This window comes from Furipterus horrens, unplaced genomic scaffold (assembly GCF_987537825.1).
Source record: "Furipterus horrens unplaced genomic scaffold, mFurHor1.1.pri manual_scaffold_3, whole genome shotgun sequence".
Taxonomy (NCBI): Eukaryota; Metazoa; Chordata; class Mammalia; order Chiroptera; family Furipteridae; genus Furipterus; species Furipterus horrens.
Genome location: NW_028327173.1, coordinates 147,238,808 through 147,264,802, shown reverse-complemented (window position 1 = coordinate 147,264,802; position 25,995 = coordinate 147,238,808). Strand labels below are relative to the sequence as shown.

General features: G+C 46.3%; 1 protein-coding gene, 1 non-coding gene and 1 pseudogene across 5 annotated transcripts; 2 read left to right on the top strand and 1 right to left on the bottom strand.

Moving 5' to 3' along the window:
• Positions 1-1,664: 1,664 nt before the first annotated feature.
• On the bottom strand, positions 1,665-13,079 carry IVD (isovaleryl-CoA dehydrogenase). Of its 4 annotated transcripts, none has more exons than XM_090270409.1 (12): positions 12,888-13,078; positions 11,380-11,469; positions 11,104-11,155; positions 8,836-9,005; positions 8,062-8,155; positions 7,725-7,861; positions 6,312-6,408; positions 4,349-4,457; positions 3,850-3,931; positions 3,186-3,290; positions 3,042-3,114; positions 1,665-2,329 (listed from the first exon to the last, which is right to left on the bottom strand). In XM_090270409.1, exons 1-12 carry the CDS (start codon positions 13,038-13,040, stop codon positions 2,196-2,198), a joined length of 1,296 nt encoding a protein of 431 aa, XP_090126535.1. In that variant the 5' UTR covers positions 13,041-13,078; the 3' UTR covers positions 1,665-2,195. The 4 variants fall into 4 exon arrangements, with proteins under 4 accessions (XP_090126535.1, XP_090126536.1, XP_090126537.1 ...); XM_090270410.1 differs by having other exon boundaries at positions 4,349-4,442; XM_090270411.1 differs by lacking the exon at positions 11,380-11,469 and having other exon boundaries at positions 12,888-13,079.
• Positions 13,080-19,892: 6,813 nt separating this feature from the next.
• LOC150016283 (U6 spliceosomal RNA) lies at positions 19,893-19,996 on the top strand. Its single transcript, XR_016510165.1, has one exon. It is a non-coding gene; the product is annotated as a U6 spliceosomal RNA (small nuclear RNA).
• Positions 19,997-21,787: 1,791 nt separating this feature from the next.
• LOC150016282 (gamma-glutamylcyclotransferase-like) lies at positions 21,788-23,399 on the top strand (annotated as a pseudogene).
• Positions 23,400-25,995: the final 2,596 nt, after the last annotated feature.

Genomic DNA, 25,995 nt, shown 5'->3' with positions numbered 1-25,995 from the left:
GTGGGGCCCACGTGCAACCTTGTCTCCCAAACCGGGTTGTCGCAAAGATCGAGGAGCTAATGTCTAAATGAGACTTGAGCGGGCTGCCAGAGCTAGATTACAGGGGTTTAGAATTAGGACTCAGGCCTCCTGGGAAGTGTCCTCTGGGCCTCAGAGAAAGGTTGCCTGTGCCTCAGAGTTACCGCTGGAGATGTGATTAGGTTTGAGGCCCATCCAGGAATCTGCATTTCCTTCTTCTTCTTTTAAAAACAGATTGCCAAATTCTCATAAAAGGTATGCCCAGCCCATACTTGGAGAACCATTCCCTTAGCTTCTATTACCATCCCACAGGGCAAGCAGTAGGAAAGCAGGGATGAAGTCAATAGGGGAGCTTGAGCTGATAAGTGCAACCTGCCTAAAACTGGAGTGGAATTAGAGGCAGCCCCAGGAAGGGGTAGGGGCTGCCAGCTTAGAGCTGCTCAGTGCATGTAAACAACCAAAAATCCCCAGAAGAACCAAAGTGGAGGGGGCCCCAGCTTATTATACTTCCATGATTCAGGCTACACTTTTTTTTTTTTTTTTTTTTTACTTTATTTTAAAACACATCTTTTTCACATATAGCTTCAGGAGAACGATCACTTATCCCCCAAGTTGGTGGCAGGGCTTGTAACCCACCTTGACTGGATGAAACAGCCCATTCTGAATGTCTGTTAGGCTGGTTCTAACTACAAATTAAACCCAACAAGACTATCATTTAGCCACATTCATCAACATAGCAGAAGGCAGAGTGGAGAAGTGATGGGTCAGTCCCAACAAGTCCTGGGTCTTTCCCCCTCAGTCTGGAGCTGGGCTGGGGTTGGTATGGAACAGCACTTGGCTACAGGCCAGGACCAAAAGTCAGAAGAGGCATTGCAGGGCTGAGAGCCAAGAAAACCAGTTCTCTCTTTTAGAGAACTTAAATGGAATGGAACAACCCAAACCTGTTCTATGTTCCATCCAGGCAGCTGTGCAGTGACGCCCCAGGAGGGCATTTTCAGAATTCCCGTTTCTGCTGCTCTGGATTCTAGCTCCAATTCTGACCTTGGAAAAATCTGTCTTGATCTTTTAAAAAACATGGGAATGCTTTCAAAAAATGTATGAGCTCCCTTCTAGCTCCAAGACTCTTACTACTCTGGGCTTCTAACTTCCTTTAAAAAAATCCCTGGGGATTTGGAAAAGGGAGGCTCAGACCTCTTCCCTCCTAAGCGCTGATTCCACCTGTGTCCCCCTTTCACCAGTGAGCAGACTAGAGGGCAGGAGCAGGACCTGGACCAGCCACTAAGGACACTGGCCTGGAGCCAGACAGGAGGCAAGTAGCAAATCAATTGTGTCTCCCCCAAAACACCAGTGTAGAAGCAGATGGGTCTGCTTCATAATATGTTTAATACAAAATGGCAGCAGCCGCTGTGCAGTTTTAACAAAACTAGCCATAGGGTGTCCAGAGAAATGTCTGCAGGCGGCTTTGGCTGGAGTCGAGCCAGCCAACGCAGGCCTGTTGCCCTGTCAGCTGTGGGCTGTCACATGGCCAGGACTGGATGGTGGTGGTGGCATAGCAGTGCTGAAGGGCTCAGAGGTGCTGCAGAGGCCAGTGTCAAGCTGACCCTTTATAAGCATGTGGACCTCTGCCCCACCACAGACTCTGGATGGCACATGTGTTTTGAAATGCCTATTTCCAGAGCTCCATCCCAAAATGTTGGGGTTTCAGCCCTAAAGAAGGAAGCCCTTGGAGGGATGCAGGGGAGGTGCCGAGTGGGTGCCTACTCATAAGCTTCTGAGGGCCGATGCCTCTAGAAATTGGCAGAAACAAAGAATAGGTTTTGGGGTTTTTTTTCCCCTGGAAGAGGCTACCAAGTTCAAGTAGATCAGCAGAGGGCTCCCTGCCAGATGCTCATCCAAGAAAAAGAGGTGACTGTCTGCCTGCCCCCACATGACACCACCCTGGGATGTGGGTGCGTCAGGCTTGGAAGCTGGAGAGCAAGGGCACAGGGTGACCAAGACCCATCCCAATAGCCCCAGAAAAGCCACTATGCTCCTTCCTGTGGCCATTTTAAGTCACCGAGTGCTTTTTCTGGTCTGGCGGGCTGGCAGGTCTGGCTCTGAGGCCCACAGTGCTTGCCACACCTCCACTCCCAAAGAAAGGCCTCTAGGTGCTGGGAAGAGGGGTGAAGGTCTTGGGATTAGTGGAAGTCTGCGTTGAAGGCTCTGCCAATGACCAGTCGCCTCACCTCGCTGGTTCCAGCTCCAATCTCATACAGCTTGGCATCTCGCAGAAAGCGGCCCATGGGAAAGTCGTTGATGTAGCCATTGCCACCTGTAGCCGGGGTTTGGCAGAGAAGAAAGAACAACTGGAAAAGTGATAGGCAGTGGGCAAGGCAAGAGAAGAAAACAGGAGGCCAACGATACAGAAACAAGCAAGAGGAGGACAGACCAATTAAAGAGACCAGCAAAAGGTGGTGAGAGGGTGGGGTGTGGGAAATACCTGACTTGGAAGGACAGTGGACAAGGGTCTGGAGGGCCACCCAGAGTGCAGAGGACAGCAAGTAGGCAGATGGGAGGGCCACTGGCAAACATGGAAAAGGGGGACAAGGAGATACTGCATAGCACTTACTGGGTGCCAGCCCCAGAGAAGTGAAATAATTTGCATAAGTCGCAAAGCTGGTCAGTTGTAACGCCAGGATTTAAACTGTCTGGCTCGAGTCTGTGCAGCGCTGAAACAAGGCTGTCCCTGTTCTGAGGGATCTCTCTCTCTCTCTATCTCCACTTCCCAGTGTCCACAGGAGTAGGTGGGGTGACTGTGAGGGGGGTGTTGCTGAAGGTAGTAGCAATTTGTAGCCTCCAGCAATTTTCTCATTTGCTTTTCCATGTTATCCTAGGAACTGGGGCAGAAGGAGCCTAGGGCCGCCAGCTCAGTGGCATCTAGCTGAAGCTTGGAGTAAGTGGGTAAGAAGAAACCTCCTTCTGGAGGCAGCCACAGGCTCTGAGAGCAGGGGAAGCCCTGGGAGTGGGGAGTAGGGGCCACTCACCAAAACACTGAATGCCATCCAGGGCCACCTGTGTGGCGCACTCAGCGGAGTAAAGAATCACACCTGCACAGTCCTGTGGGAGGAGGTCCCAGGTCAGCAGAGCCCAGCAACCCACCCACTGTCTCGTTCTGGACACGCCCTTACCTTGGCAGTGCAGTGGCCCTCATCACAGGCCTTGGCGACATTGTAGACGTACTGCCGACATGCCATAAGGCGCGTGTACATGTCGGCCATCTTCCCCTGCATCAACTGGGCACACAAGGAAGTCACAAGTCAACATGGTGAAGCCACATTCCTCTCAGGCACTCTCCCTAGTTACCAAAAGCAGATCAGCAGTAGCAACCTGACGCCACAACAGGGATATCAGGGCACAGAGAGCAGATAGGACTTCCCCAGGATGACAGAGATGGTAGCAGGTCTGGAGTGATGGCCAGAGGGCTGCTGCTGCCCTCTGGAACGTTCCTCCACACCACCACCTCATCAATGTCCTGCAGGTCTTCAGACCAGAAAGTTGGACTAGAGATGCCATTCCTTTTCCCCATGCCTCCCCAAACCTGCCTGCCTCACCCTCCAACCTTACAATGCCTTGTTCATTCAACTCAAACAGGAAGTGTGGTGACATGGGATGAACTTCTAGACAACTTCTAAAGCCAAGTAGCAAGCTGAGGAAGCCTGCATTCTAAGCATTCAAACTCATCTTGCTGGAGAAGGATAGTAAATGCGCCATAGAGCATTTCCTATGTCCTCATCTGCTAAAGAAAACTTGAACCCAAGGAAAGAGCACATTTTAACAAAGCATTCCACTCACCTGGAAGTGACCGATCTTCTGGCCAAAGGCTTCCCTAGCGTGCAGGTAGGGAATGGTATGGTCCAGGACAGCCTGCATGAGCCTGTGGGAAGGAGAAAAACACGGGGTGGTGCCTCACGAAATGCCAGTGTGGAGGCCGGGGGAGGCGACAGGTTGGTGTGACAAAGAGCTGGAGTCTAGGGAGGAGGAAAGGAGAGTGAGGACACTTGTCATCCTTGCTCAGTCACCATGCTGACTGCCCAGGACTTATGCAGGACCCTTGCACAGTGGGGCTTTTGAGCGTGGGTGTCCTTTTTTCATATCCTGAGTAACTAAGCAGTATTGCTCCTCAGGCCTTTTGTCTCTCAACTAATCTTTCCCTGGAGGTTCTTTTATCTCCCGGAGAGAAGGTGGCCAGGGGTGGGTCCCCTTGGCTCACGAGGGTAAGGCCGAAGCTGCTGTTTGCCAGGGCCCCGCTTGCCAAGGAGGCTGAAAGTCCAGCCCCAAGCCTCACACTCACCCAAGAGGTCCACCAGCCAGCACCAGCCGCTCCAAGTCCAGCCCACTCATCAGCACGTAGACGCCTTTACTTAAATGGCCCAAGACGTTTTCAGCTACAGGCAAAAGTGCTGGTCAGAGGGAAAAGGGCTGTGCACAGACTTTTCACTTTTTAAAAAAAAATTTGTTTGTTTATTTATTTTTAGAGAGGGGAAAGGAGAGAGGGAGAGAAACATCACTGTGTAGCTGCCTCTCGCTCGCGCCCCCTGATGTGCAACCTAGTCATGTGCCCTGACTGGGAATCAAACTAGCAACACTTGGCTCGAAGGCAGACGCTCAATCCACTGAGCCACAGCAGCCAGGAGACTTTTCACTTTTATAAAAGCTACTAGGTTTGGTACCATGGCTCTCATACAAGGCATTGAAATATGTCACCTGGCCCTGGCTGGTATGGCTCAGTGGACTGAATGCTAGCCTGTGAACCAAAGGGTCGCCAGTTCAATTCCCAGTCAGGGCACATGTCTGGGTTGCTGGCCAGGTCCCCAGTTGGGGGTGCATGAGAGGCAACCACACATTGCTGTTTCTCCTTCCCTCCTTCCCCTGCCTCTCTCTCTCTAAAAAAAAGAAAAAGAAAAGTCACCTGGCCCAGATAGCTCAGTTGCGTAGAGCTCCTCCCTTAAAATGGGAAGATCTTTTTTATCTATGACTAAATTCCAGAAGTCACACACACACACACACACACACAGTTGATATATTTAACCACATTAAAAAGAAAACACTCCTGGTCCAGGCCAGGTAGCTCAATTGGTTAGAGTGTTGTACTGATACACTAAGGTAGTAGGTTCAATCCCCTGTCAGGGCACATAGAAGAATCAACCAATGAATGTACTACAAATAAGTGGAACAACAATGTTTCTTAGTCCCTCTCTCTAAAATTAATAAAAATTAAAAAATAAAATAAAGTGTCACTTGACCTTCAATTAGGGTGGTTCTGAGTGAGAGAAAAGGAGGGAGTTTACCACTTTCAGTCAGAAGCAGTTTTTAAGACAGACCCCAAACCCCACCATCCACAAGATTAGACACAAAGGCCCATCCTTAGGTCTTCTCCTTCTCCTCTACTACCTTGGATGGGAAAGAAGAAAAGCTAATTTGGTCTAGAAGTTACCCAAACCATTCCTAGTTTTTTAACTTGTGTCCATAATTACTTTTTCCCAGGTTGAGCCTGCTCTGGTCCAATATCACCCGTCTCCTCCCCTCCAAGGGTCGTCCCTGGAAAAGTCATTGTCCAGGAGATGGACCATTCAGTACTAGTGACAGAAACTGCTGAGCACCTCTCGATCCCAGAAGCCAGGACTGTGGATGACCTTGGAATGTTTTCCTGCACTGACCTCCCACTCCCTGGATGCGCCTTGTAACCAAAGCACACTTTTCTTGGAGGGTGGAGCATGGTGGTGAGGTAGTTTATGGCTGAGGTGCAGAGCACACCTAGTTGGTGATCAAATCTATGTCCTTGGTCTCATTAGCACATGAAGCCATCTCCCACAATGTGTCTCATTTTCAGTTAACTTCAGGGGAGAACATAGTGAAACCGAATTGCCTCCCCTTCACTGAGTCCATCTTCCATCAGTGTATTTGGATGGTTTTTTATACTGTTAATGAATCCCTCACCCAGGCTGCATAGGAACACGTGCAAACAAGGACGTCTGAAGAACATTAATGGGCAAGGGCAGATCTTATCTTTCGATTCCAGATACTGGAATCCAATCCCAGATACCACCTTTCACTGCCGCCACAGTCAGGTACACAGGGAAAATAGCTGCCCAATAGCCCCAGTCCCACACACGTGGGCCAGAGCAGAGGCAGGCCCACCGTTTAGCTACAAGGCACTGGTAAGCTTACAACGGGGAGCCCCTCTAACCCAGGCATGGGCTTTCTCTGCTTATGAAGGGGTCAGGACAGGGGCTTACCCTTTCTCAGATACTCACCAGGAACCTTGCAGTCTTCAAAGACTAGTTCACAGGTATTAGAGCCCCTCATCCCCAGTTTGTCCAGCTTCTTGGAGGTGCTGAAGCCAGGCATACTCTTTACAGAAACAGAAGGTGGCCTTGATTATAGACCAGGCCCTAAGGGGGTCTAGAAGAGGGAAGATCCCTGCAAAATACCCACCTTCCCATTAAGTCCCAGTACTTGCATGGCACACCAGCATTCTACTCCCAGAGCCCCCACCCTGTACCCAACTGCTCCACTCCTGGAAGTTCCAGCCCTGACATCCTACCCAGACCCTAGCCTTCTCTCTGCTAGCTTGCATTCCCCCTGCTTTTCACGGGAGCACTTCTTTCTCAAATGTCCGATCCCTGGGGCCCTCCTGACCCCTTTCCTGGCTTTGTTTCCTTTCCTTAGGGAAATCACTTCCAAGACATTCTCACCAGCCCATTTAATTCCTTCGGCCCTTTGTTCCTCAGCCATCTGTACCTAATTGAGCCCCAGCCGGGATCAATTCAACCACCTGTGTGCTTTGACCTGGACTAATCAGATGCAGTGTGCGCTGGCAAGTGCCCAGAGGAGCACGTGTTGCTCCCTTCACCTTCTGGCTGATAAGAGTGGCATTATACAACCTTGAGGTTTCCGACCTTTGCCAGGCGCTTTGGGCTACTCATTCTTATCCTCCAATCCTCACCAGCTACCTTCCCCTCTTCCTAGGGAGGGTATTACAAACCTTCACAACACTAATTCATGGAACTGTCTACCCACTCCCTCGCCTCCTTTAGGATCTGGTCCCAGCCCTCATACATGCCCTGGCCTGCCTTCTGCCTCAAGGTCACAGGCAGCTGTTTCTCCCCCATCACCTGGAACCAGCCTTATCACTTCTCCCTCAACTCTCCATAGTGTTTTGCACACATCTTAAATTCTCCATTTTCCCCCAAAACTTGCTCAGTTCTCTCCCATTCTTAAAAACAAACTCAAATTCCCAAATTTTCCTTCTAACTTCTGCTCTATCTCCCTCTTGCCTTTATTGTCAAGATTCAAAATGTGCCGTCTTCAGGCAGTCTGCATTCACTTCCCACTCCCTCCTCAGTCTCCCATAGCTGCTCTCGGCAGCCCCTGATGACACCTTCCTTGTCAAATCCTGTTGTCTCCTGTCAGTCTTTGTCTTCTTGGCCCGTTGTGTGGCCTGACTCAGTGGCTGGCTCTGCTGATCTCAGACTTGACCCATCCTCCCTGGACTCCACTTTCTGGCCACTCTCCTTTCAGTCTGCTCCTATGCCTCAGCCCACCCCAGGGAGAGCTGGCAGAGAACACAGGGTTGATTGTGGTTTACAATCAGCTGAAGGCATCTATCTCTGGCACCACTGTCAGGAGACAAAGGTCTCCCACCCCACACCAGCCCCTCCACTCACCTTCTCCACGATAAAGGCTGTGATGCCCCGAGAAGCTGGCATAGCAGCCAAATCTGTCTTGGCATAGACAATAAGGACATCAGCATCTGGGCCATTGGTGATCCAGAACTTGTTGCCATTCAGGATGTAGTCATTACCTAAGAACAGGAACTTGGCTACTAAACACCAGCTATGTTGGCCTGTCTCAGCCAGTCAGTCACAGACCTACTAAGCAGGAAGCTGCCTGACTGGAAACAGTCCTGGCAATCCAGCAGAGGCCACCCCCAATTATCGCTCCCTCACCCCGACAAGGTCTGTCCATCTGTCCATTTCAGCTCTAGGTCAAGAGAGACCTCACCGTTCTTTTCGGCCTTTAGCTTCATTGAGACAACATCAGAGCCAGCATTGGGCTCACTCATGGCCAGGGCTCCAATGTATTCACCACTGATCAGCTGCAAGGAAAACCCCAAAGGGCCTGGTTATGACTTCAGAAGTACCTAGAAGAGGTCAGATAGTTCTTCTTTTTTTAAAAGATTTTGTTTATTTATTTTTAGAGAGGGGAGGGGACGGGAGGAAGAAAGACAGGGAAAGGAATATTAATGTGTGGTTGCCTCTTGTGTGCCCCCAATTGGGGACCTGGCCTGCAACCCAGGCATGTGCCCTATCTGGGAATTGAATGGGTGACCCTTTGGTTCACAGGCCGGTGCTCAATCCACTGAGCCACAGCAGCCAGGGCCCAGGTACTTCTTAACTGTTCATACGACACCCCTTCAAACTTCTAAGACTAGGGAGTTGGTAAAGTCTTGCAAGAGAAGTCCAGTATCTACAAGGCTGAAAATATTTCTGCTTTTTCTATCCCCTTTACATAGGAAGCAAGTCCTGGTCTTCTGTTTCTTAAAGTGCTCTCTGCAAATGTTGTCCAGTGATGAATTCAGGAGGTCTGGCCCTATTTTAAATTTTTTTGACTGAAGTATTGAAAGCAAATCCCTGTCTCCTTCCTAACCATATCTGCTCCAAGGCAGCATGCTACAGAAAGTAAGTTTGACCAGCCCTCACCAACAGGGGAGGGTGCCTCGGGGTTGGTGGTTGCCCGGTGAGATCAGCGTGCGTTTCTCCATTCCCATTTCCTCACCTTGGGGAGGTACTTCTCCTTCTGGGCCTCATTTCCATTGCGCACAATTTGATTGATGCAGAGGTTGGAGTGGGCACCGTAACTGAGTCCCACCGCTCCAGAAGCTCGGGATATCTCCTCCATCACCAGTACATGTTCCAGGTAGCCCAGGCCAGAGCCACCATACTGGACTGGGAGTAGAGGTTGTTGAGGGGAGCAGAAAAGGCAGTCCAATTAAACCAGGACATTGACAGGAACCTAACATTTATTGACAACAGAGAAACATCCTTGTAGTGCCTATTCCAAGTTCCCCCTAACAAAGTCAACAGGCTGATGCCATGGACCCTGCTTACACACACACACACACACACACACACACAACTGGTTTTGTCTGCTGCCTCTGTCACCTGCGGTGTGGTCCAGAAAATAGTCACTGCAACTCCCGCCATTCCCAGACAGACCTCTTTTTTTAAAAAAATAATTTATTTGTTTGTTTATTTATTTATTTTTAGAGAGAAGGGAAAGGAGGAAGAGAGGGAGAGAAACATCACTGTGTGGTTGCCTCTCACTCATGCCCCCAACTGGGGACCTGAAGTGCAACCTAGTCATGTGCCCTGACTGGGAATCGAACCAGCGACACTTGGTCCGCAGACCAATGCTCAATCCACTGAGCCACAGCAGCCAGGGTTCCCAGACAGACCTCTTAATGAAGATAAGAGAACCTGAGTACCCGCTACTCAGAAAGCTACAGAAGTGCAGAGGCAGATGAATAAAGAGAGAGGGCCTAGAGTTTAACCAAGAAACACAGAGGGAAGATCAAAGCACAAAGAACAGATACAAAGCAAAGGATGTGTGTGTAAAAGGCCTGAGGAAGGTGAGATTTTCACAGCATTGGTCTGGACTATCAACACACTGTACACCTTACACTTACACAATGTTACATGCCAGTTACATCGCAATGAAAAAATTTAAAAAAGTAAAAAAGCAAGATTAGTAACAGGGGACAGGAGAGTCACAGGCTGAGAGAAAACCCCGTGCGCAGTGCAGCAGAGGGTAGAAGAGATGCTGGTGGGGAATTTCAGAACTCCTCCTAAAAATGTGCCTTTTCCTTGGTAGTAGATCCAAAATCAAAGTGGCTGGGTCATCTGGTACCAACCCCCTGCTCTGCCATCTGGGTAAACCCTGGTGAGATCCTCTGCACAGGTTCACTCTGACCAAGAAGCCAGGCTCCTCAAAGGCCCTGCAATTCCAGGAAAGAAAGTCCACAGGGTGGATGAAATGGGAACAGCCACCAGAATGACCACGCAGAAACCAGAACTCATACATGGCTTTCTTTTCAAGGTTCTGATTTCTAACTACCTCTTTCTTCTAGTAAATGCCATCTGATTCAGAAGCATATTCTCTATGGTGGTTCATAAACCTCCAAGACACAGTAGAAGAAAGTCTTGTTTGGGAGTTCTTAGTGGCCTCTCCTTACCATTTTCTATTAAGATGGCCTAAATTAATTTTTAAGTGGCTTCATTTTATTATTACTCATGATGTAACTTTCTATGATTAGTTCAAACCCAAGAACTGTCTCCAAGTGGTGAGGGGAAGATGTGAGGAGAAGTTTATTATGTCCCACCTCTATTCCAATGCCCAATGAATACAAGCTAAAGCAGGGTATGCTGTCCCTGCTTTGGCTGGTGAGGCCACAGGCTCATCTATTTCCTGGGCACTATAAGCCAGACTGGGCCTCTCCTTCAGAGGCCAACATCCAAATCAGAGCCCACCAACTCCCTGACCTTTATCCCTGAAAACAAGTAGTAAGACCCACAGGGGGAAAAGAGTAGGCCCAGGGACAGTGTATTGAACACATCATCTGGCCATCTCATGTGTAGGCTCAGACAGGCATCCGTCTCCTCCACACTGCTATCTGTTCCCTAATGAGCCCCTGGGTCAAGCTATGTGCCTGGGTGTCATATTGGTAGGACAGAGCTTAGGAACTGGACTGAGGTACTAAGACAGCTGCCAAAATCACTTGGGGGAGCTTATTAAGCATACAGACTTCAAGAGTCCAAGTGATCCCGATCTAAGGGATGTACAGCAACCTAATCTCTTTGCCTTCTCAATGTCACTGCTTAAAGAAATAGAAAGGCTGACAGTCAATGGGTGCTTTCCCAGAACCAAGGGTGTGGAAGTTCTAGGTGTCTTTGAGCACAATCTTTCCATTCCTTTCATCCTTCTTTTGGGACTGGTATTAAAGGGCATGCGAGAAAAGTTCTCTTTAGGGAACAAAATTATACTCACCAGGGGCTGTGATGCCCAGGACTCCCATGTTCCCCAGCTGCTTCCAAAACTCCTGCCAACACAAGGGAGTGAGTGCAATGAGTTGTGAGAAGGCAGCCAGTCACAGGTGCCTGGACACCTGCAGCAACAGACCGAAACACTTCACAGAAAGGAGCTGCAGTATTAAGGAGGTTTCATTTACCAGAAGATTGTATGAGCTCTTTTAGGCTGCAGTGTAACTCCCAGCCCAGCTCCCAAACTGCCCTTCTGCCCCTCAGTGTGGGCCTCAAGACTCACTCGAAGGTTCTTGAATTCATTGCTTCGATCAATCTCCTGGGCCTGGGGGGCTAGATGCTCCTGAAGGAACTTAGCCATGGTCCGACGAAGCTAGGAGAGGTGGACACAGATGCCACTTAAACAGTACATTATTGCCACTGAAGACAGCATTTCCACTACTGAGGACACATTCAGGCAAACAGACACTAAGATACCTCACCAAACAGCATCAGACTGAAACTTAGAGGCGCTTAATTTATATTTCCTCGGAGAATAATATATATTTACCCCTCTTTCTTTCTATTTTGTTAAAGATTTTATTTATTTTTAGAGAGAAGGGAAGGGAAGGGAAGGAGAAAGAGAGGGAGAGAATATCCATCGGCTGCCTCCTGCATGGACCCCAACCAGAAACGGCTGACAACCCAGGCACATGCCTGGCATGCATCCTGACCAGGAATTAAACTGGCAATCCCTCACTTTGCAGAACCACGCTCAACCAACAGAGCCATCCAGTGAGAGCTGCACCCCTCTTTATTGAGGTCCTAAGTATAGACAGCTTAAAGATTATTTTTTTAAATGCCACTTCCCTACATAAAATCATACCATGGCTTTCCTTGGTACTTAGAAGGCCAAGGTCCTGCATGAGCTAACCTTCACTGACCCTTCCAGCCTCCCCAGTACCCCTGCCCCAGCTGTGCCCTCTTCAGTTCTAGGAGACTATCAGGCTCTTTTCTGTCCTTTGTCTAAAAGGTATCATTCCTGTAAAGTATAAGGTTGCTGGTTCGATTCCCAGTTAGGGCACATGCCTGGCTTGCAGGTCCATCCCTCGTAGGGCACATAGGAGAGGAAACTGATAGACATTTCTCACATTGATGTTTTTCTCCCTCTCTTTCTCCCTCCCTTCCACTCTCTCTAAAAATTAATTAATTAAAAATAAATGGGATCACTCAAAGAGTTAGAAAGTTTTCTTGGCAGGAAAGTTTGAGAACTACAGTTGACTTCTAGTTTTCCAGGGTGATTTAAAGCTCTGTCTGCTGTCTGTAAACACGAATGGGCGTTGGAGTTCTAGGAGGCACGGGCACATGCTGGCAGCTGCCACAGGAAAATCACTTCCAGGGAGGAACTGTGTCCAAGTCAACAGTCTCCTCCCTCCTGGCAGGGCTCTGGTTCACCTCCATCTGTAATGACATCTTGCACATGTTTTGCTCAACTCTGTGCTCTGACTGTACACACAAAAAGATTTGTTGGGGATTAACCTGTTTGAGAACCACAGCCTTCGTGTTCAGATGCAAGCGGACTTCAGACAGATTTAAGATCCTTTGCCACATACGCGTGGCCCCTGCCGATCCTCCACCAAAACACCATCAGTCTCCCAGGAGCTTTCCTGTCTGACTCCTCTAACTCCCACAGCCGAGCACATGCCGCGGCTGACTGGCCGCTGGGCAGAAGAGTGTCAGGCAGGTCAAAAAGCAGGCGGGTGGGACCCGGCCAGGAGGCCTTGGTGCCAGGAAAAGGGTCAGGCTCCCTACCTGCTTCTGTTCCTCGTTTAGCCCGTTGATCGCATCGTCCACGGGCAATAGCGAGTGGGCCCGTTGGGGAACAAGGCGGACAAGCGACGACAGCGGTGTCTGCAGCCTCCAGCTCGTCACGCGCCGTCCCAACAGCAAAGCCGCAGTCGCCATCTCTTGCTTCTATCTGAGCCGGAGCCTCCCCTATGGGCTCCACCAATCCGAGGTTTCGCAGTCCCCACCAATCAGCGAGGACATGGGTCTCCAGCAGCTTATTACTGTTAGCTAGCCGCAGGAGGCCGCGCGGCCCTTAGCCAAGATCCGAGCCAATCAGTGGTGAGCCCCGCCAGCCGACTCCGCGTGAGGCGGGTGTAAGTGCCAAGCGTGGGACCTGGTGGCTTGTGCGGTAGGTTGGGTCTCCTTTAAGTAAGCTAGGAAGACAAGTGTCTTCCTTTTCTGTGTGGAGGTCACAGTATCTTCCCTGCGCTGAAATAGCCCCTAACTGCAAAGTCTACTTCTGTGGGAAAGCAAGTATTAAAACAGCAAAGGCGAAAACTCCCGCAGATGCCCAGTGTTTGAGAATAAACTGTTAAAGCAAATCTGGGATAGCTCAGATTGGGAAAGTAGACTCGCTCTAATGTGCTTTTAAAAAGCAAGGGCTTCCTAATCGAATAAACAGAATGAGATGAGATACCTACTTTTAAATATTAATACGGGTGAAATAAAGAGAAAAATGAGTCACGGGACTCCTTTCACCGGAGCGGAAACCTTTAGTTAAAAAAAAAAAAATCGGGGGAATAAATAAAATGCACACCGACCGGGTTAAAACAACGGTTTTTTTTAGTGCAGCATTACCAAAGGATGAATGGGCCAAATTGACCCCTTGTAGGTACCCTAACATTGAAGTTTTTCTCTCTTTATCCATCTTTGGAGAAGACCAGAAGGAAGTGATTATAAGAAAGAAAAAAAAAAAATGTCCTGGCCGGGTGGCTCAGTTGGTTGGAGCATCAACCTGTACACCAAAGGGTTGTGGGCTTGATTCCTGTCAGGGCAAATACCTAGGTTGTGGGCTCCATCCCTCTGTCCAGGGTCATGTTCAGAGACAACCGGTCAATTTTATGTTCTGTTTCTCTCTCTCTCCCCTTTCCTCTCCCTCTCTTAAATCAATAAATAAAAAATAAAAGAGTGGGTAAAATGGTCAGGAGATAGGAGAAATTTGCAGAACTCCTTAATATGGGAATTCATGAACTGTAGTACAGTAGTCCCTCTCTATATCACAGTTCGCTTATCGTGTCCTCACTGTATCATGGGATTTTAAAAAATATTATATTTAATTATCGTGGATTTTTCGCTATATCGCGGGATTTTGCGGTACTGTATACACATGTTGTTAAAGTTACGTAGGTTTAAGAGTGTAGAATATGTTTAAGAACATAAGTAGTGTTTATAAAAGTGTGGAAAAGGTTAATAAGGAAGTGGGAAAGGTTAATAAGGGACTGGGAACTGTTTATAAGTGTGTGGGAAGGGTTTATAAAGCCTTAAAATATATATAAATACTAAAATAAATGTAAGGTTCCTACTTAGCGGATTTTCACCTATCGGGGGGGGGGGGGTCTAGAACGTAATACCCTCAATAAGTGAGGGAATACTGTATATAAACCCATTGGTGAAGCCCTAGGTCTGGCTACAATTAGACTAAAAGGCTATAGAAAAGTAAGGATTGATAAGATTATGAAAACTGGAGTGTTTAAACAGGCTTTATATTAAAGTTATGTCAACTTTAATTGATTTCATTTCTTTTTTTAAGTATATTTTATTGATTATGCTATTACAGTTGTCCCAATATTTTTTCCCTTTGCCCCCTCTGTCTGGGACCCCCCTCCCCTCCAGCAATCTCCTCCCTTAGTTCATGTCCATGGGTCTTGCATATAAGTTCTTTGGCTTCTCCATTTCCTTTACTATTCCTTTTTTTAAAAAAAGATTTTATTTTCAGAGAGAAAAGAAGGGAGAGAGAAGGAGAGGGAGAGAATCATCGGTGTGCAAGAGAAACATCAATCAGTTGCCTCTCACACACCCCCAACTGGGGACCTGGCCCACAACCCAGGCCTGTGCCCTAACAGGGAATCAAACTGGTGACCTTTCAGTTCGCAGGCTGGGGCTCAATCCACGAGCCACACCAGTCAGGGCTCCTTTACTATTCTTAACATTCCCTGTCTATTTTGTACATACCAGTCATGCTTCTTAATCCCTGCACCTTTTTCCCCATTCTCTCCCTTCCGCCTCCCAACTGATAACCCTCCAGATGATCTCCATGTCTATGATTCTGTTCCTGTTCTAGTTGTCTGCTTAGTCTGATTTTGTTTTTGAGATTCAGTTGTTGATAGTTGTGAGTTTGTTGTCATTTTAGTGTTCATAGTTTTGATCTTTTTCTTAAATAAGTCCCTTTAACATTTCATATAATAGGGGCTTGGTCATAATGAACTCTTTTAGCTTTACCTTGTCTGGGAAGCACTTCATCCTATTCTAAATGATAGCTTTGCTGGATAGAGTAGTCTTGGTCGTAGGTCCTTGCTTTTCATCACATTGAATACTTCTTGCCAGTCCCTTCTTGCCTGCAGTTTCTTTTGAGAAATCAGCTGATAGTCTTATAGGCACCCCTTTGTAGGTAACTCTGCTTTTCTCTTGCTGCTTTTAAGATTCTCTCTTTAACTTTTGGGATTTTAATTATGATGTGTCTTGGTGTGGTCCTCTTTGGGTCTAGCTTGTTTTGGACTCTCTGTGCTTCTTGGATGTGTATGTCTCTTTCCTTTGCCAAATTAGGGAATTTTTCCCTCATTTTTTTACATAAGCTTTCAATTTCTTGTTCTTCCTCTTCTCCTTCTGGCACCCCTGTGATTCAGATGTTGGCATGTTTAAAGTTGTCCCAGAAGTTCCGAAGCCTCTCCTCACTTTTTTCAATTTCTGTTTCCTCATTCTGTACTGGTTGACTGTTTTTTTCTTATCTTCCAGATCATTGATTTGAACCTTGGTTTCCTTCCCTTCACCATTGGTTTTGTGTGGATTTTCCTTTGTTTCATTTAGCATAGCCTTCACTTCTTCCCTTATGCATTTGCCATACTTAAGCACATTTCTCAAGTCTGTGAGCATCTTTAACACCAGTGTTTTTAACTCTATCTGTTAGACTGGCTATCTCCTCATCTGTTAGGTTGGCTATTTCCTTGTCACTTAGTTCTCCCACTGGAACCTTGAGCCAGTCCCTCGTTTGGGCCATACTTCTCTGTCTCCTCATCTTGACAGACTCCTGTGTTTGTTTGCCTCTGTGTCTTAGGTAGAGCTTAGGTAGAGCTGTCGCACCTGTTACGTTGGAAGGAGCGGAGCCTTAGGTATTCATCAGTACAGGGCTAGTGGTTTCACCACATTGTGGCACTGTATGTGGGGGAGGGAACAATGCTGCTTGCTTAGCACTCACCTCTTTTCCAAGTACTTCTCCTGCTTCCCGTATGGGACTGGCACCTCTCTACCTGTTGCCCTGGTTGTGGTCCCCAGAGTGGGTGGGTCTGTGGACGTTCTAGGACCGTGGGGGCCCTTTAAACAAGAGAACTCTGCTGAGAGACTGGCAGTTTCTTCCTCCGCCCCAACCCCCACTGGTTTTCACAGTCAGAAGCAATGAGACTTTATTTTCCCTGGCGCTGGAACTGTGAGGTGCGTGGTCTGGTCTGGTGCTGGAAGCGCTCCCCAGGTGTCCCTCCCTACTTTTTAAAACATTGGACTGTGCTTTCTGCCAGCCACAGCCACACCACATCCTCTCCACCCCGGCTCTGCCCCTCCAACCTACCTGGATGAGTATTTCTGCTTTATATCTTTGTTTGTTGGACTTCCATGCAGCTCGATTTTCTGGAACTTCTGGTTGTCTCTAGTTTTGATGTAGTTGTATTCCTTCTTAGTTGTGGAGGGAGATGCAGCGTGTCTATCTAGGCCTCCATCTTAGCCAAAAGAGTAAAATTTGAATTTTAACACTAATCACCATCTGGATTTGAGTACCTTTGCCAGATGGTGGACACAATTCTCTCTTATGACAACCCAGCAAGACAGATATTATCTCTATTTTACTGGCAAGAAATTAGACTTAGAGAAGTAACTTAACAAAGATCAGCTGTTAGTGGTGATATATAAGAGTGAAGAAATAAAATGGAATCACTATAGTTAAACTGTTAAATTACTAAAATCAAGCAGATTGAGGTATGAGGAAATGATTCTCTTCTTGTTTTAACTAGTCTGGAAATAAAACCAGAAAAGCTGGGTTCGTGCTGCCTGTCACTACCAGAACCAATAAACAGAGACAGGAATTGAATCTTTATGGGTGCTTTATTCAGCTGGCCAGTGATCTGAGATGATGGCGGGTTATGTACCCTAAGAGTTCATCTTAAATTCCATTTTAAACTTACCCTTTTTATAAGAAGAAGAAGGAAAGTGTAGGTAAGGGGTTTAGAATTCAGGGAAAAAGTTAATCAGATAGAAGCTGCAGCATTCTTTCATCTGTGTTCTGAATGGTGGACATCTCACCCTGGAGTATAATCGCTCAGGTACCATCTTGATTTCTCACAGTCCTCCTGAGGCACAAAGGTGGAACTGCTTATGGTCTCCTGGAGTCAAGGTGGGTCATACCTTCAGTTCCTGGAACAATAGCTTTTTACATGCATTATTATTAAGCTTATTAGCTATTACCTAAACTAAAATTTTCCAACTTTTGAGTTCCCCACCAGAAAGTTACTTTTGAATTTTCCAGTCCTACATTAATACATGGATATACATCAAAACTCCAGATAACTCTGGCTACCCTTTGAAAGACTAAGGAAAACGAGACTTCTGGTCAAGATGATGGTGTAGGCAGACATGGCTCATCACTTTGCACAACCACATCAAAATTACAACTAAAATATAGAACAACCATCAGCCAGAACTGTCAGAAATCAAGTTGAATGGAAGTCTGACAACTATGGATTAAAGAAACCACATCCATCCAGATTGGTACGAAGGGTGCAGGCATGGAACAGGCTGGTCCTTCATCCACATGTGGTGGACGAAAATTTTGGAGGGATATCTGAGAACTAAGGAGTCCCAGCCCCACACCAGGCCCCCCAGCCCAGGGTTTCAGTGCCAGGAAGATAAATCCCCACAACTTCTGGCTGCAAAAACCTGCAGGGATTGAGCCAGTGAAAGAAACTGCTGGAGTCCCAAGTAGTTCCTCTTAAAGAACTTACACATGGACTCACCTACTCAGACTCACTCTCTCTGAGATCCAGCACCATGGTAGCAGCTTGAACATCACCAGTGGCATACAGAGAAGAACTGAAGTGTCTGGCATCAAGGTGACCAGAGGCCTTGTCTCTTTTCTGGACCCTCCCCCAAAGAGCCAGCAAGTTGGTACCATGTCTGAGACTCCATCAACCTGGCTAACATTGTTTGGCCTGCTTTGGAGATTCCCAAGACTCTACCTGACCCAACTTATGGCCCACCCAAGCTGCTTCTCCCTGTGAATGGTTGATCTTGGCTCATGCTCCACAATTTCCTAAATCCTATCAAGCAAGCAATAGCTGGTCTCACTGAGCCCCAGGCCAGGCACCAGCAGCAGCCAGCCTAGATTCACACTTTGGCCTCACCTGGGAATCTCCAAGCCCAGCACAAGCAGCAGCCATCTCAAATTGCTTTATAGCTCAGGCAGGGTGGCCCCGGGCAAAATACAGGTGGGAGCTGACCCTGGCCTGCACCACCCATGAAACCCCAGGGCCAGTACACCCAGTAGAACTTAGGAGAAGCTGTAGAACACTTAGGAGCACCACCACCCTGCCCCTGCACAGCTGATCCTCCACGGAGGGGAGAGGTTGGTGGTAAGTGGGTCACAGCCAATCCTTGCAGCTGACTGGCCTGGGTAAATCCCTCCCATTGGTCTTCCAACAGCCACCAAGTCTCAACTACATGAGGAGGATATACTCAGCCCACACAAAGGTCATACCTCAAGTACCCAGCTTCAGTGATATGGGAGGCTGTGCCACTGGACGCTGCAGGACACCTACTACATTAGGCCCCACTAGCAAGACATGGAGTTAAAGCAGCTCTACCTAATACATAGAAAGAAACACAACAAGGCTGCCAAAATGAGGAGACAAAGAAACATGGCCCAAATGAAAGAAGAGACCAAAACTGCGGAAAAAGAGCTAAATGAAATGGAGATAAGCAATCTGATAAGATGCAGAGTTCAAAACACTGGCTATAAGGATGCTCAAGGAACTTAGTGAGGACTCCAACAGCATAAAAAAGATGAAGTCAGAAACAAAGGATACACTAATTGGGATAAAGAATAATTTACAGGGAAACAACATTGGAGTGGATAAAGCCTAGAATCAAATCAATGACATAAGGAAGCAAAAAACAACCAATTAGAACAGCAAGAAGAAAAAGGAATCAAAAGAAAAATAAAAAGGACAGTGTAAGGAGCCTCTGGGATGACTTCAAGATGTCCAATATTCACATAATAGGGATGCCAGAAGGAGAAAAGAAAAAGCAAGAAATTGGAATTCTATTTGAAACAATAATGGCAGAAAACTTCCCTAATTTGGTGAAGGAAATAGACATGCAAGTCCAGGAAGCACAGAGAGGCCCAAACAAGATGGATGCAAATAAGCCCACTCCAAGACACATCATAATTAAAGTAAAAAAGGTTAAAGATAAAGAGAGAATCTTAAAAGTAGGAAGAGAAAAGGAATCAGTTACCAACAGGGGAGTTCCCACAAGACTGTCAGCTGATTTCTCAAAAAAACCTTTGCAGGCTAGAAGGGATTGGCAAGAAATATTCAAAGTCATGAAAAGCAGGGACCTTACAGACAAGATTGCTCTACCCAGCAAAGCTATGATTTAGAATCAAACAGCAGATAAAGAGCTTCCCAGACAAGAAAAACACTGAAGGAGTTAATCGTCACTAGAACATTATTACATGAAATGTTAAAGAGACTTATTTAAGAAAAAGAAGTGCTCGCTTTGGCAGCCCATATACTAAAATTGGAACGATACAGAGATTAGCATGGCCCCTGTGCAAGGATGGCACACAAATCTATGAAGTGTTCCACAGTTTTATGATCTCACCTAATACCGGAACCTAATGAACAAAACAAACAAATGAGCAAAATAGAACCAGGGGCATGGAAACAGGGAACATACTGACAGTGACCAGAGGGGAGGGGGAGAAAGGGGGAAAGAAGGGGAAGGGTCTAGTTAAGGAACATGTATGAATGACCCATGGACATAGACAACATGGTGGGGATTGACTGGATGAGGGGATGGGGTGGGCAGGGCGGGGGAGAGCAATGAGGGAAAAATGGGATAACTGTAATAGAACAACAATACATTAATAAAAAGAAAGAAAGAAAAGATCAAAACTGAACAGTAAAATGGCAAAAAAAATATATCAACAATTGAAGCAAACAACAGAGACAGAATCATGGATACAGAGAGTATTTTGATGGGAGGAGCATGTGGGGGAATGGGTGAAGAGGTGAGGGGATTAAGAAGTACAAAAAGGTAGTTACAGAATAGCCATGGGGATGTAAAGTACAGTATAGGAAATGGAGTAGCCAAAGAACTTATATATACATGACCCACGGACAGAAACACTGGTCAGGGGATTGCCTGAGGGAGTGGGGTGGGTGGGTGCTGGGTGGAGTGGGGCCAAGGGGGAAAAACTGGAACAACTGTAATAGCATAATCAATGATATATATATATTTTAAAACAGAGCAAGTAAGGAAAGAATGTTCATATATCCAGACTACCTGACATCCATTATCCAGACCTCTGGTCATCTAGAAGATTACCATCTTGGGCCAATCCAAAGGCTAAGAATGCAGAACTGATTCTTTTCAAGAGTGTACTTTTTACTATGAGAACCTTGCACAGCTGAGGTCTAAAAAGTGAACTGGAGGCATGGTCCCAGGCAGGACTCCAGAAGGGAAAAGCACCAAGAGCTATTATAAAAGCATCCCCAAACAAGACTGTACCGACCTTGAATGCTAGAACAGGGAATGGGGCCGGGGCAGGGCTCCATGTACTCTGGGAATCTGGCCAATTCCCAGGGGCCAGGGACCCACCAGGTGTTTCTTGTCATTCAGAGAGCAATTATTTTCATATAATTATTGTTAGTAAGATCTGTATAAGCTAGGGTGAGGGGATCGGTCCTCTGAAGCCTCACCCATCAAGTGGATGCTCTGCCCAAGACCCTCAGTGTTCCTACAGAGGCTCTAGAGGACCCTGCCCGGGGCTTCCTGGCATGTAGCTCAGCGACTTCGGATGCTGACAGATCACCCTAATAAAGCATTTTTTCTTTATCATCATTCAGATTGTGCTTTCATTTTCAAATTCTTTTCAGTAGTGCTGCACACTACAAACCCTCAGCTTTTCTTTGTTACAAACGAGTTTGGACTTTTGTTTCCCGATAGAAAAGACTTTATACAAGGGACACTGATAAAAGCAAAGGCAGATTTATTGAGGCTCTGCAGAGGGTGAGAACACTGAGACAGGGTTTCAGGTTCTGAACTCCAGATGTGGGGCTCAGGGGGTTTTATGACTTGAGGACACAGAATTTGCTGGGGTTAACCAATCAGAGAGCAGGCTAGTAGGCCTCTCCTTGTTTGGAACACTGATGTCCAGGTAAACAAACACTGATGTCCAGGTATACATTAGCAAAGCGAAGCATTCTGGGTTTGTGCAGCACTTATGTGCAGGAAGAGACTTTCTTAACCAGATATTGAGTTTGTCTGGTTGGTGGCTTCAGATCTGAAAAATAAACTTACAAGAAATGAGGATAGTTCCTGGGCCATTGTTTTATAACTACCTATTTACAACTGCCATAGTTTCAGCAGGGCTTGACTCGATGGAGCAGTTTGTCCTGGTAGAGCTTGACTTGGAGCAATTTTGGGGAACGTTTTATTCTACCTGTTTCACTGCTGGCTTGAAGTAGGTCGGTTTCAACATTAACTCAACGCTACATTCCTTTCAATGTCAAACAGGGAATGAAGGCAGTGGGGTCCATTTTGATTCCAAGGTTTGAGAAATTAGGCAGTGCCCAAAATCCCATTAGTAAATAATTGTAGTTATTGAACAGAAAAAAAAAATTTTTTTTTAAGATTTTGTGTTGTTTTTTTCAAATAGCTATTATTCGTTGTTAGGACCTAAGTACTCATTTAGATTTAACTACTTAAAGTAGAATTTTAGGTATTTCTTCTGGTGTCAAAAAATATTGAGACAATTGGGCCCGTGCTTTCCACTTTTCCCATAATTCCAGAGGTGGTGGCGCTGCAGCTCCTGAGCTGGGGTCCTTGGCCACGGTGCTGGGGTTCACCTTCCTCACTCCTCACACGCCTGCTGGCGGAGCAAGGTGGCAAACAAGGACCCGTGGGGCCAGGAGGCGGAGTTTTCTGTACTTTGCCTACGGCAGCCACCTGCTGACACAGTGGATCCACCTCCGTAATCCCTCAGACTCGGTCTGCTGCTTAGCCCCCCTGCAGGGTTCTTAGTTGCAAGCAACAGGAAGTGGCTGATTTAAGCAGAAAAAGATCGGGTTGAAAGGCTGCTGGAGAGCTTACAGAATGACCAGGAAGTACACTACAGAGCTGACATAAAAGGCAGACAAAAGGGAGGCGCAGCAATCGTAATACAGCCAATGTCAGGGACAGAAACAGCGCAGGACACTGCTGCACCGCTGCTGAACTTGGTAAAGGTGGACACTGCCTCACGCATCACCAGCACTGCCTGCTCTGGACCCTTGCTGCCACTGTCACTATACCCGTGCAGTTCCGGAAACCCAGATGTGGCCGCTGCCACCAGGGACCAGGGTGGAGCTTCTGCTGTGCATGGGTACCATTCAAAACCCCAGAGGTTGTCCAGATTGGCTAAGTCTTGACCACGTGCCCTTGCCCTGACTGCAAGCAAAGTTGGGAGAACCAACTTCTGGGGTTCAAAGCTTCAAAAGTGGAGGCTGGCTCTGGCACTCTACCCTCCAGATGCATAAGGTAGGAAATTCCCCAAATGTGGGAAAGAAGTTCAGATACTCATATATAGTTGAGACAAAGGGAAGAGTTGTCAAGCAAATGATTCTTCAGTTACAGGATTTTAAGCTTGACTTGGGCAATTCCCAGGGCAAAACAAGTGAAACTTAGCATGGAGGTATAGCCACCATTTTTCAAAAACCCTGGCTATGAAGTATGAGGAGTAGTATGGACAATGAACAAAAGCAATTTAAGTTCTCTGGATAAGTAAGAATGGTTAATAGTGGAACATATGCCCCAACAGAAATTAATGTTTACTCTCAATAAAGAAAAGAAATAACCCCAGTATAAAAAGGTCCCTTACATGGGCACAAGAGAGAATGGTTTGCCACTAGAGTATCAAAGGAAGTTAAATGTGATAGAACCAAATGACTACTAAGAAGGGTCTCAGAAGAAATTGAAGACATGATCAGAAAGGGGGAAACAAAAACTCATTAGAACATGATAGACTATACATATGGTTATTTTTTATGTGCTCATTTAATATATTTTTAACAGTTTGGACAGGAATCTGGGATATATCTGTTTAATATATTTTCAACAATGCTCTGAAGGGATATCTCACTTAATTCCTTTCTTCAGACTATAAAGAAACTGGGTTAGGGGTTAGGCAATTGCAAAGGGGATCATAAGCACTGTAGTGCGTGATAAATGGATGTGGGTGCTTCTGTGAACACTATTCTGTGAAGTTATTTTCTTGAGTTGATCTGAATACTCTTGCTCTGTGACAAAGGACAGATGTGCAACTTAATGATAGTGCTAGTGAATTGCTCTGCTCTGGGACTTTGTTTTTTATCAACTTAATAAGAGCAACCAAACTGCAGAGACAGTTGATAATAATTTTTTTTAAATTAAAGAATATTACTGAGCCCTGGCTGTTGTGGCTCAGTGGATTGAGTGCCAGCCTGCAAACCCAAAGGTTGTAGGTTCAATTCCTGGTCAGGGTATATTCCTGGGTTGTGAGCCAGGTCCCCAGTAGGGGGTGTGCGAGGCAACTGATCTATGTTTTTCTTGTACATTGATGTGTCTCTCACTCTTCCTTCCTTCTCTTCTAAAAATAAATATTTTAAAAAATATTACTGAGACAAGACATTATGAACTGAGACTAAATGATAAAACCCACACTTCCTAGCCTGGCATTCAAGGTTCTTCAAAACTGCTGGTAACACCATTATCTTCCACCCCCATTATTCCCTACTCAAGTTTTTCTCCAATACTTTGTTGTTTGACTTTGGACAAATCAACCTAACTTCTCTGAGCCTATTTCCCCACATGTAAAAAGGAGTAATAGTGATTATGTTGTATGACTGTAATGAGGATTACATGGGACTGTCATACATAAGGAGGAACATAAACACATTTGGATTATTATATTACAAGTGTTCAATTACGTGTCAGACATAATCCCTTCCCATTTTGAACCCTCTGAACAAGCCCAGTGTTCTTACTCAGTTTCCCAAGACTCATCTGGATATTCCTCCCCCCGCCCACACCTTTTTTTCTATCTTTTATGATTTTATGAAGTTTCCAATGATCCCTTCCTTGGGTTTAATTTGCTAGAGTGGTTCAAAGACTCAGCAAAACATTTTACTTACTAGATTACTGGTTTATTATAAAAGCATATAACTCAGGAACAGCCAGATGGAAGAGATGTGTAGGGAAAGGTGTGCGTTCAAGGACATGGAGCTTCCATGCCCTCTGAGCACGCCACTCTCCTCAAATGTCCATGTGTTCACCAACTTGGAAGGTCAACTTTCTACTTTCTAACTAGCCTCTTCAAATGTTACTTTTCCTCCAATCCCCAGTCTACCTCATCCATAAGCCTAGCCCACAGTTAACTACTATAATACACAACTGTACCATACAAGCCATTGTTAAAGCATTGCCTTTTGTTATTTAACTTGCATATGACCCGCACTTTTTTCGTTTCACTAAATAACTGTAAGCATCTTTGATGTTAAGAATGCCATGCTACATTAGTTTCCAATAGCATCTAGAAAAGTGGAAGGTACAGATCACTATTTGCTAAGTTTATGTATGAATTTGTTCAGGCCCCAGATTAGATTAAGCACCCAGAATAGTACCACACGTACAAAAGGCAGAAGGAGTAGCACTGGTCAGAGGGAATAAGAGAGTGCTCAAATGCTGCTGCTGGTGCACACAGAACCATGAAGTGAAAGGCCCCTGGTGAGACCAGGCCACAAGGGAGCAGGGTCACTGCACTGGGAAAGATGAGTAACCACAGACATTGAGATCGTTGCATTCTCAGGAGTTAGCTAGGGAGGCACAACGAGGAGGTGAGGATCCCACAACTGAGTTTCCCACCCTCTCCTTCCGAGAAGGAAGTAAAACTTTATTTTGGCCTGAAATAGCAATTACAAATTCATTTGGGTAAACAATCTTTTAAACTATAAACATCCTAAAAATGGGTAGAAGAAAATGTCTAGCCCTTCTCACTTGTGAGATTTAACTGGATTCTCCTCAAAATATTTGGGAAATAACTAACTGCAGGAATGTTTGTGTGTGAAGGCAAAGATTTTTAGCCCTTTAAGTTAGGGTGAGGCCAGTACCTGGCTTGAATGGCTGGTTCTGGGCAGCCTCAGTAATGGTGGGTGGGTTTGGTGAAAAAATTAGTATGTGCAGAAAAAAAGGGAGATGGCCAAAGACTGCCTAGTTTGACTAAGAAATGAAATATGGCTGTGCCTTTGGTAAACCAGGTTGGGGTGGACTGCCATGGACCTCAGCTGATTAAGGATCCATGAAGCCAGGTCAGGACTGGCCGTGCAAAGCAAGGAGCAGGTATATAAGCATGCTTAGGAATACAGGGAGAACACAGACAGCTAGTGACACAAACCTGGCAGATGGAGTCTGGCACCCACTGCTACAAAGAGGGAACAACCTCAGAAGACTAGCTCATGTTCCTGGAGGATGGGGTGGGGTAGGCATGGAGCAATTAACGAGTGGGAGAAAAATATTCTGGGTTAAATTGGAGTCATGAACTAGATTAGTTCAATAGTAGTCAGTGAACACAATT

What these genes read in the sequence shown, in the direction of transcription:
- IVD (XM_090270409.1), bottom strand. Translation starts at nt 13,040, where the DNA reads ATGGCGACTGCGGCTTTGCTGTTGGGACGGCGCGTGACGAGCTGGAGG. An exon ending in TAAACGAGGAACAGAAGCAG is followed by an intron (nt 11,470 to 12,887) that starts GTAGGGAGCCTG and finishes CACCTCTCCTAG; the next exon opens with CTTCGTCGGACCATGGCTAA. An exon ending in AGAAGATCGGTCACTTCCAG is followed by an intron (nt 3,291 to 3,849) that starts GTGAGTGGAATG and finishes TTGTGTGCCCAG; the next exon opens with TTGATGCAGGGGAAGATGGC.